The sequence below is a fragment of the Lithobates pipiens genome, unplaced genomic scaffold (genome assembly GCF_037356315.1).
Source record: "Lithobates pipiens isolate NorthernLeopardFrog02 unplaced genomic scaffold, aLitPip1_a1.2 Scaffold_10, whole genome shotgun sequence".
Taxonomy (NCBI): Eukaryota; Metazoa; Chordata; class Amphibia; order Anura; family Ranidae; genus Lithobates; species Lithobates pipiens.
In genome coordinates this window covers 192,247,222-192,258,945 of record NW_027507686.1, presented here as the reverse complement: position 1 = coordinate 192,258,945, position 11,724 = coordinate 192,247,222, and the positions used below count along the sequence as shown (strand labels likewise).

Sequence of the window (11,724 nt, the reverse complement as noted above, 5' to 3'; positions counted from 1 at the left end):
CCCAGTGCTTATAAACAGAAGCGGGATCTTACTCTTGAGCTTTCTTACCAAAGCAACATAGGAATTAGTCTATCCAAGTAGATGCACTGTAAATCTATACCATAGAAAAGCAATTATACGCAGGGCTCTAGACATCAAGTTGTTGCTGTAGAACACTAAACAGGTCCTGAACTCACTGCCTGGTCTTTAATGGTTTAGTTTTACCTCACTGTACCTGCCTATTGCAGGTAAGGGGCACCTGTAGAGAAAAACAAATTGTATAGCTTTGATTGAAGTGTACATAGGTTGTTCACATACCTCTCAAAGCCTAGTGGAAAAATTCTGAGAAATGGAGTCGTTGTGTCCTGCCTTGTTGCTAGAACATTGTTAAGACACTCCCAACTGAATCAAACTCCCTTGCATGTATTCTCTCCCTTTTGCAGTAGCTCTGAGCTCAGTGATGCAGCAACGGTGGCAGGATGGCATTTGTCATCTCTAGGAGTTTTTCAGCCAGGCTTTGGGGGGTGATGAATGGCTTACACCTATAGCAAGCTACCAGGCATGTACTGGCCATTGGGACTACCGGGAGTTTCCCGGTGGGCCGATGGCTCAGTGGGCCACTCTGATGTAAGGGGGCTGCTGATGGGAGACTCTAGTGTAAGGGGGTGCTGATGGGACACTCTGATGTAAGGGGGTGCTGATGGGACACTCTGATGTAAGGGGGTGCTCGTGGGACACTCAAAATGTACGTGGGCCAGTCTGGATGAAGTCCAGGGCCAAATTTCTGTCCCAGTCCAGCCCTGGAAGCTACACAGCTTATTTTATCTATAGGTTCCCCTTACCTGAATAGGCAGTTTTTTTTTTTATAGTAAAAGGTGAACCCTTTAAGCTGTAAATATATATGAATTGTTAAAATGTAAAGTCTAACACAGGTATGTTGTCTCTTAAAGTGTGTGTAAACATTAACAAACCTATATTTCCCTTGTTTTTATTAACCACTTGTGGACTGCCCACAATGCACTGTGGATGGAAGGGCCCGAGAAGGCATAACAGCGTACCTGTACGTCAATGCCTGCTTCTGGGTTTGGGCTTCATTACGAAATTGCTGACCTGAAACAAGCAGGCAGCAAATGAAGTCAGTCAGGCCAAAACTCCTGATAGTCATTCTTGTGCTAGGTCAGTAAAGTAGTTAGAAGCGGAGCTCCAGCACCCCCACCAAAAAATGTAGACAGCAGCTACAAATACTGGGGGGGGTCCAGGAATCCCACCCTAGCTGATTTTTTAATCGTCTTTTAAGCGATGCCGCCGCCATTTTTGTAAGGGAAACCGGCAGTGAAGCTTTGCGCCTTCACAGCCAGTTCCCTGATGTGCTTTGTGAATAGGGAGAGAGGAGGGGGCGAACTTCCAGATGACTTTGCCATTGTTCAGGCCCCAAGATCCCTTCAATAGATAAATAAATGCAAGAAAGACAGTGCCCATTTTTAATACTAAACAGCTTAGGATATTTTATTTTATTTAGAATAACAGCATATTTACAGTAGAAAAATATACTCAAGATAAAACAGGAGCAATTTCAATGGAATTAATCCTTAGGATGGTCTGTGTGGTAACAATAACTGTAATGCAAACAGAAAAACAATGTTAGAATGTAAATAATTACTGCAGCCACAATCCACAATATTAACAATTTTTAGCTATATCTACTGACATTCATATATTAATTAGAATTACACCAGGTTAGTAGTTGTAGTTGAAATTCTAATTAAAGGCCTACTATTGTAGCTATCGTAAATGCATGTCACCGTAATATTACATTTTAATCCTTAATCATGTGAATGTCAAAATGTATTTATTTTGCAATTGGATGACATACAGTGGTTGGACAAAAATATGAAAACACTACATGATTTGCAGGTGTGAAAGTGACAACATGTTTCGCGTTGAAAGTGGAAGTGATGTAACATTCTTTTGCTTCTGCTGTGTGATGAGACACCTAGCTAACCGGTGGAAAGCCTCACTGCCATCATTCACTGCGTGTGCTTCTAGTAATACACAGTCATGTCAGAGCTTACTGAGCTTCAAAGAGGGCAAGTTGATGGTGCCCGCTTAGCTGGTGCATCTGTGACTGAAATTGCCGATTTATTTGCGGAGTGGCGAGGTACAGTAATCAATGGTTATGACGGCACACACAGGATTAAGCAAAATACGTCGTCTGATAAGCATCAGCGCGGTTGACACGGTCAGCTGACTGAAAGAGACAAAAAGGACATTGTGCAGAATTGTGACCCGGAATAAGAAAACACCTGCAGAGCTCAATCTCAGTCTTCCAAAGCCTGTGTTCACAAAAACTGTTTTTCTTATGGAGTTCCCTCTGCACATTCACGGGCGAGCTGCAAATGCCAGACCACTAGTGACTGATATGAATGCTCAGAGGAGGAGAGAGTGGTGCAACACACATAAATCATGGACTATTGATCAATGTAAGACTGTATTATGGTGTGATGAATTGAGCTTCACACTTCCCAACCACCGGACATGTTTACGCGTGGCCAACATCAAGGACTGTCTTGTGCCAACAGTACAGCATTATGGGCAGCCATATCTTGGTATTATGAAGGTCCCATCATCACCTTGAAAAGGTAGAGTCACCGCCAGTGACTATGTAAAAACTTTGCCCACCATGTGCATTCCATGGTGCAGACATTTCCGTAAGACAGTGCCAATTGCCAAGGCAATAATGCTTCAATACACACAGCTGGTGTTGTCGTGGTTTGACGAGCATGCAGACGTCTCCTCGCACCTTCCCTGGACACTGCAATGGCCAGACTTTTTTCAATTTCGGAGAACAAGGTTTGGGCTCTTTTCCACCCCGGCATCTCTGTGAGAACTGGAATGATTTTTGCATGAAGAGTGGTATTAGATTCCATTATCGACCATAAAAAAATAAAAATAATTCAATTCCCAGGAGAATTTATGCTGTTTTGAATGTTAAAAGGTGGTCCAACATCATATTAGATAAAGATTTAGTTTGTTTATCTGGTGTTTCTATAAATTTGTCCAACCCTTGTATTTTCAAAATCCACACAGCCTGGTGCAGCAGTCCTGGAGTTTGACAACCATGCTTTTTCCCCTTCTTTCCCTAGGGACACTGGGCAGTTTAAATTGGTCAGTACAGTCATGTGCTAGTGCTGACCAATCAAAACCTCTCCGATTTGTCCTGGTGTCCCTAGGGTAAGAGAAAAAAAAGAGTATTGTGATTGTCAAACCCCAGGATTGCTGCACTGGGCTGGTGGGAGGCTGTATGGGCAAAGTTAAACTTGTGCATGGCCATAACATGACAAATTTCAGTACCACAATAGTTGCATAGGTGACACTTTAAAAGCCCCTGTGGGTCATCACTACACAGATAACCATGAATAATGGCCCTAGAATTATTACTTTGACAAGCGCAAGGGACATAGGTGGGCGCCCCCAAAGGGATGTGTTAACGTTCGTGTGTGCATGTACGGGGGGCAGAGAAAGCTGACAGTCGGTTTGTGAGAAATACACACTCCCAGTTGCTGTGGCAGCAGAAAGGTTAAACAGACGGAGTAGATAAAATGTATATATGACCACCACTGTGTAGTCCTTACAAGAACCCACTGTACCTCCCATTTAAAGGCAAGAATACACAGGTGCGTTGCATTTATCATGTGTTTTCTCTGGATTTACACCGAGTGGCACAGAGGGGAACAAAAGCAAACATCAACTGACGTCAAACTGGCCTTAACTGATCTTGAATATCTGTGTATACTAACACTAAAGGGTATTTAAAAAACCAAACACACAAACATGTCACAATGCCACAAAAATGTCCTGACCTAAAAAACAAATGTTTGTAGCAGCATTATTTATAGCAGCGCACGCCCTTACTTTTCTTCTTCTGGTATCTGTGTCGCTTCCAAAACTTCATGTTGATCTTGGGATGGGAATCTGTTTTTTCGATCACTGTGGCTTCAACTCGTACTAAATCTTTCCTAGAAACAATTCAATGTCAAAATACACATTGTAAAAATAGTTTGTTTTACAGACCTCCGACATGGTGACACTTTGGAAACTATTCTGGATTTCATCTAACTGATCACCACCACATCTTTTACAAATGTTATCTTATTATATAAAACATAAAAATAAAATAAAAAAAAAGTTAATTTTCTTGCTATACAGTCATAGCGACTAAAGATTATTTAAAGTAAGCTACAGTCAATAAGCAGCACAGTGACTAAGTGGTTACCACTTCCGCCTAGCAGGACTAGGGTCATCAGTTTAAATCCCAACCACGGCACTACCTGCCTTAGGCCTCATGCACACGAGACGCAGATGAAACCTCTGTTAAAAAAAAGCTGAAACGCGCGTTTTGCCGCGTTTGCATGCCGCGTTTAGACGCGTTTGAGTTTAAACGCGTTTATAAAGATAACATCATGTAGACCCTCCCCAAGCTCTCAAAGCATTTTTTTTTAACTATTTCTGCTATTTTGATCAGAGTGAGCAGCAGCAGCATAGAGAGCAGTTGTACACTTGCATTTGCCGTGTCACTTGCCACGGCACCTGCCACAAGTTGTGGATTGTCCACTTGCCACGTCACTTGCCACAAGTTGGGGATTGTCCACTTGCCACATCACCTGCCACGTCACCTGCCACAAATTGTGGATTGTCCACTTGCCACGTCACTTGCCACATCACTTGCCACGAGATGTGGATTGTCCACTTTCCACGTCATCTGCCATGCCACCTGCCACAAGCTGTGGATTGTCCACTTGCCACGTCACCAGCCACATCACCTGCCACAAGTTGTGGATTGTCTACTTGCCGCGTCACTTGCCACATCACCTGCCACGTCACCTGCCACAAGTTGTGGATTGTTCACTTGCCACGTCACCTGCCATGTCACCTGCCACAAGTTGTGGATTGTCCACTTGCCACGTCACTTGCCACAAGCTGTGGATTGTCCACTTGCCACATCACTTGCCACGTCACCTGCCACGTCACTTGCCACGTCACCTGCCACAAGTTTTGGATTGTCCACTTGCCACGTCACTTGCCACGTCAGCTGCCACGTCACTTGCCACGAGATGTGGATTGTCCACTTTCCACGTCATCTGCCATGCCACCTGCCACAAGCTGTGGATTGTCCACTTGCCACGTCACCAGCCACATCACCTGCCACAAGTTGGGGATTGTCCACTTGCCACGTGACTTGCCACATCACCTGCCACGTCACTTGCCACATCACCTGCCACAAGTTGTGGATTGTCTACTTGCCGCGTCACTTGCCACAAGCTGTGGATTGTCCACTTGCCACATCACTTGCCACGTCACCTGCCACGTCACTTGCCACGTCACCTGCCACAAGTTTTGGATTGTCCACTTTCCACGTCATCTGCCATGCCACCTGCCACAAGCTGTGGATTGTCCACTTGCCACGTCACCAGCCACATCACCTGCCACAAGTTGTGGATTGTCCACTTGCCACGTGACTTGCCACATCACCTGCCACGTCACTTGCCACATCACCTGCCACAAGTTGTGGATTGTCTACTTGCCGCGTCACTTGCCACTTCACCTGCCACGTCACTTGCCACGTCACCTGCCACAAGTTGTGGATTGTTCACTTGCCACGTCACCTGCCACGTCACCTGTCACAAGTTGTGGATTGTCCACTTGCCACGTCACTTGCCACCAGCTGTGGATTGTCCACTTGCCACGTCACCTGCCACGTCACCTGCCACAAGTTTTGGATTGTCCACTTGCCACGTCAGCTGCCACGTCACTTGCCACATCACCTGCCACGTCACCTGCCACAAGTTGTGGATTGTCCACTTGCCACGTCACTTGCCACATCACCTGCCACGTCACTTGCCACGAGATGTGGATTGTCCACTTGCCATGTCACTTGCCACGTCACCTGCCACGTCACTTGCCACGTCACTTGCCACAAGATGTGGATTGTCCACTTGTCACATCACCTGCCACATCACTTGCCACATCACCTGCCACAAGTTGTGGATTGTCCACTTGCCACGTCACTTGCCACATCACCTGCCACGTCACTTGCCACAAGATGTGGATTGTCCACTTTCCACGTCACCTGCCATGCCATCTGCCACAAGTTGTGGATTGTCCACTTACCACGTCACCAGCCACATCACCTGCCACAAGTTGTGGATTGTCCACTTGCCACACCACTTTCCACGTCACCTGCCACGTCACCTGCCACAAGATGTGGATTGTCCACTTGCCACGTCACCAGCCACATCAACTGCCACAAGTTGTGGATTGTCCACTTGCCACGTCCCTTGCCACGTCCCCTGCCACGTCACCTGCCACAAGTGGATTGTCCACTTGCCACATCACCTGCCACAAGTTGTGCATTGTCCACTTGCCACGTCACCTGACACAAGTTGTGGATTGTCCACTCGCCACGTCACTTGCCACATCCCCTGCCACAAGTGGATTGTCCACTTGCCACATCACCTGCCACAAGTTGTTGACTTTCCACTTGCCACGTCACCTGCCAAGTCACTTGCCGCGTCACCTGCCAGGTCACTTGCCACGTCACCTGCCACAAGTTGTCTATTGTCCACTTTCCACGTCACTTGCCACTTCACCTGCCACGTCACTTGCCACAAGTTGTGGATTGTCCACTTGCCACATCACTTGCCACCTGCCATGTCACTTGCCACAAGTTGTGGATTGTCCACTTGCCACGTCACTTGCCACAAGTTGTGGATTGTCCACTTGCAATTGCAATTGTTTAAAATATTTTTCTAATGGTTTTTCATCATTTGCAATCATTTTTGAGATTTTTAATGTAAAAAAAAAGGTCACCTTTAAAAACGCATATAAACGCAAACGCGGCTAAACGCGGTAGCGGCGTTTTGCCACGTTTTGCGTCTGAAGCGCAGAAATTTTTGTTTCTGAACGCATTTTTTTGCTTCTGGAAAAACGAGATTAAACGCAACTGCATATAAACGGAAAAAAACGAGACTGTGTGCATGGACACATAGGATAACATTGAATGAGTTCAGGTGCAGTTGAAAAAACTGTCCAACTGCATCTGAACGCGCGTTTAACTGTGTCTCGTGTGCATGAGGCCTTAAGTTGCAAGCGTGCCCAGTGCCTATGTGGGTTTCCTCTGGGTATTTCTGTTTTCTCCAACACTCCAAAGACATGCTGGTAGGTTAACTGGCTCTTGTCTAAACTGGCCCTAGTAGGTGTATGAATGAATGTAAGTTAGTGACCTTAGACTGTAAGCTCCTTGAGAGCAGGGACTGATGTGAATGTACTATATATATTTAAAGCGCTGCGTACATTGATGGCGCTATACAAGTACTTGAAATGAATAAAATGTAAAAATCACCAGGAAGTCTTTGTTCACATGGGGCATACTAAAGTGTATGCAAATGTTCTGTGCATCTCCATTGAAGAAGCTCCACGTGGGACACCGTGGCTGTACAGACACAGACGCCGCTCCCAACCTGACATCCATGCCACGTGGGACACAGTGGCTGTACAGACACAGACGCTGCTCCCAACCTGACATCCATGCAGGTGCATGACTTGAATGCACACCGTGTTTGGTCTGTGCACATCGATGTAATTTTACTTAGAATTTCTTGCAGAGTACCTAAAAACCTTAACCACTTCCTACCTGCCATATAGCAAAATGACAGCCGGAAAGTGGTTCTGTTATCCTGATCATATAACGTCCAGCAGGACAAGCCGTGGGGGCGTGCACCATGGCAATCGGTGGTGTGTCAGTCTGACACAACGCATCTCTGATCTTGGTAAAGAGCCTCTGACGCAGGCTCTTTACCACATGATCAGCTGTGTCCAATCACAGCTGATCACAGTGTAAACAGGAAAAGCTGTGTATCGGCTTTTCCTCTACTTGCTAGGAGAGCCAATTGGCTGACCAGGGGAGTGGGTTTGTTTGCTGATAATCAGTGTATTGATTATCAGTGCAGACCCATTGAGGACCACCAGGTATGCCCACTAGAGATTTCCAGAGATGCCAATCAGTGCCTATTAGGGACAGGTGCCCATCAGTGATGCCTGGCGGGTCCTCTTGATTAGTGCTGCCCATCAGTGCTGTATATCAGTGCCACCTATCAGTGCTGCATATAAGTGCCTCATCATCAGTGCCAATCAGTACTGCCTCATCAGTGCAGGAGAAAAATTACTTATTTACAAAGTTTTGTAATTTGTAATGCAAAAAAAAAAAAAAAAAATAAACAGTTGTGATCAAATACCACTAAAAGAAAGTTATATTTTTGGGGGGAAAAAAAATATAAAAATGTTGTTTGTGTACCTTCAAAATGTGATAGTGCTGAAGGCTGAAAATTGGCCTGGGCAGGAAGGGGGGTATCCAGTATTGAAGTGGTTAAATAAACAGCAAATAAACAGTTAAATAAACAGCAACCACCTCATGTGCTCACTGGTTTCCTTTCCCACACCCATTACTACTTCTGGGAGTGTGGTTAGGAGTGCCTACTGCAAACTTCCATCTTGCGTGAAATGCATTTAAAATCTTTATGATAGGAATACCAGAAAGAGGCAACATATTTCATGTGACAGAAATTCCCAATTTTTAGAGCTTGGGCAATAATTGGTTATATAATCAAGATAATATGATATAGAGAGCCTAACATTCTAATATGTCCTAACAACAAGTGAACAACCAGCTGGACATGCTAGTATTGAGCCAACCTGAATAGCAGGCTATTTAGTTTCATCTCGATTAGGACCTGGACAATGATTGGTGACATAAAGAAGAGGGGAACTTTGATAGCTGAATCTATTGTTCTTAAAGTGGTTGTAAACCTCAGACATGAAATATGAACAAAGAACATCCTTCTATACTGTGCATTTGTCTCTATCCAACACACTGAGTTTGGTTGCTCTTTGCTGCCTCTTTCCACCGTTATACAGTGCAAATGGAAAGTATTCACAGCACTTCACTTTTTCCACATTTTGTTATGTTACAGCCTTGCTCCAAAATTAATTAAAGTCACCTTTTTCCTCAAAATTCTTCAAACAATACCCCAGAATGACAACATGAAAGATGTTTGTTTGAAATCTTTGCAACTGTATTAAAAATATTAAAAAAAAAAAACGATAAAAAATAAATAAATCACATGTAGTCATGTACACAAGTAGTGCCAGTTCACACAGGAGCGACTTGTCAGGCGACTTAGCCGCCTGACAAGTTGTGCTCTGTTCTGTACTATGGAACCGCTCTAATAGGAGCGACTCAAGTCGCTCCGACTTAGAAAAAGGTTCCTGTACTATTTTTGGGGCGACTTCAGGCGACTTGCATTGACTTCTATACAGAAGTCGTTTTGCAAGTCGCTGCTGAAGTCGTGTGCAGGTCGCGTCTGTGAGTCGCGCTGCATGTTGTGTCGCCCCTGTGTGAACCGGCACTTATTCACAGCCTTTGCCATGATCTCAGGTGCATCCTGTTTCCACTGATCGTCCTTGAGATGTTTCTACAACTTGGAGTCCACCGGATGTAAATTCAGTTGACTGGACATTATTTGGAAAGGCTCACACCTGTCTATATAAGGTTCTGCAGTTACCAGTGCATGTCAGAGCACAAACCAAGCCATGTAGTCCAAGTAATTGTCTGTAGACCTCCGAGACAGGATTGTTTTGAGGCACAGATCTGGGGAAGGGTAGAACAAAAATTTCAGCAGCGTTGAAGGTCTCAATGTGCACAGTGGTCTCCATCATTCGTAAGTAGAAGAGAGAAAAACAAGCGCTCCTACACACTGGTGGATTACCAGACTGTCTATAAAAATGTCACAGGCCTTTCTGCCTTCAAGGATAGGGGTATCCTAATAGTCAAAGATAAAAAAAGAGGAAAAGAAGGGCGCACCAGCCTTGAGCATTATCCTTCGGATACTTTTTTATTAAAAGTAACTAAAAATAATGACACTGCTAAGCTCTGAGGAAGAAGGTCTTCCCTTCTAAACGCGTCAGCTGGCAGCGGCTTCCGTTATTTCCTCCGTGACCTCTGGAGTGTATAGTTCATCTTAGACGGATTGCTGTTATTTGGCGATTATTTATATTGCAAAAATTCTACAGTTGTTTGTGAGTAGTTTTCTTTTTAACCACTAGAGATCCGTGCTATAGCCAAATGACGGCTACAGCGCGGACCTCCTTTGCCGGGACTACGTCTATTGACGTCGTCCCGTGCACGAGCGGCCTGTGCGCCCCCTGAGAGACTCGCCTGATCATGGATCCGAGCAAGGGGTCGATCCCGACCCCTTACCACGTGATCAGCTGTCAGCCAATGACAGCTGATCATGTGATACAACGGAGCCAGTAATCGGCTATTTTTCCTGTAAGCGCGAGGAAGCGAGGAGAAAAAAAAAGAGCCGATCACCGACTGATGTCCCAATCACGGCCAGCTTACCAGTGCCCACCTGCCCCCTGCCAGTGCCACCTCAGGAATAAATAAGTGCCCCCTCCGTCAGTGCCACCCATCAGTGCCCATAGTACCACCCATCAGTGCCCACAATCTGCCTCAACAACGGTGCTGCACCCCAGTGCCACATATCCGTGCCCATCAGTGGCGCCCACCAGTGCCACCTATCAGTGCCCATCAGTCCCATCTATCAGTGGTACCTATCAGTGCCCCTTAGTGCCACCCATCCGTGCCATCTTATCAGTGCCCACCAGTGCAGCCCATCAGTGCCCACCAGTGCAGCCCATCAGTGCCCACCAGTGCAGCCCATCAGTGCAGCCCATCAGTGCCGCCTCATCAGCGCACTTCAATGAAGGAGAAAAATGACCTGTTTGCAAAATTTTATAACAAACTATTAAACATGATTTTTTTTTTTTGTTTGGTTAGCAAAAAATAAAACTCCCAGCTGTAATTAAGTACCACCAAAAGAAAGCTCCATCTGTGGGAAAAAAATGATAAAAATTTCATTTGGGTACAGTGTTGTATGCCCGCGCTGAAAATTGGTCTGGGCAGGAGGGGGGTTTAAGTGCCCAGTAAGCAAGTGGTTAATTACCTTTCATAAAAACATATCCAAAGGATAAAGCACAAGGCTGGTGCGCCCTTCTTTTCCTTTTTTTCTCTCTCTGTAAATAGAAGACATTTGGAACTACCAGAACTCTTCCTAGAGTGGGCCGCCCGGCCAAACAGAGATTGGGGCAGAAGGGCCTTAGTCAGGGAGGTGACCAAAAACCTGAGGTCACTCTGACAGAGATCCAGCATTTTTCTGTGGAGAGAAGAGAACCTTCCAGGAGAACAACCATCTCTGCAGCACTCCACCAATCAGGCCTATATGGTAGGGAGGCCAGACAAGACCCACTCCTCAGTAAAAGGTACACGACAGCCCGCCTGTTTGCCAAAGGGTGCCTGAAGAACTCTCAGACCATGAGAAACAAAATTCTCTGGTCTGATGAAACAAAGATTAATCTTTTTGGCCTGAATGGCAAGCATTGTGTCTGGAGGAAACCAGGCACCGCTCATTACCTGCCCAAAACCATATCTACAGTGAAGCATGATGGTGGCAGCATCATGCTGTGGGGATGTTTTTCAGTGGAAGAAACTGGGAGACTAGTCAGGATTGAAGGTAAGATGAATGCAGCAATGTAAAAGGACATCCTTGATGAAAACCTGCTCCAGAGCACTCTGGACTTCAGAATGGGGCAAAGGTTCATCTTCCAACAGGACAACAACCCTAAGCACAC

At 45.5% G+C, this 11,724-nt stretch overlaps 1 protein-coding gene across 2 annotated transcripts in view; it reads right to left on the bottom strand.

Moving 5' to 3' along the window:
* Nucleotides 1–1,457: 1,457 nt before the first annotated feature.
* Nucleotides 1,458–11,724, bottom strand: part of MRPL21 (mitochondrial ribosomal protein L21) — a 40,463-nt gene continuing 30,196 nt past the window's right edge. For both annotated transcript variants that reach the window (XM_077460788.1, XM_077460789.1), the window contains exons 6-7: nucleotides 3,892–3,995; nucleotides 1,458–1,595 (exon numbers count right to left, since the gene is read on the bottom strand). In XM_077460788.1, coding sequence (XP_077316914.1) covers nucleotides 1,531–1,595; nucleotides 3,892–3,995 — 169 coding nt within the window. In that variant the 3' untranslated portion in view covers nucleotides 1,458–1,530. The remainder of the gene's footprint in view (nucleotides 1,596–3,891; nucleotides 3,996–11,724) is intronic.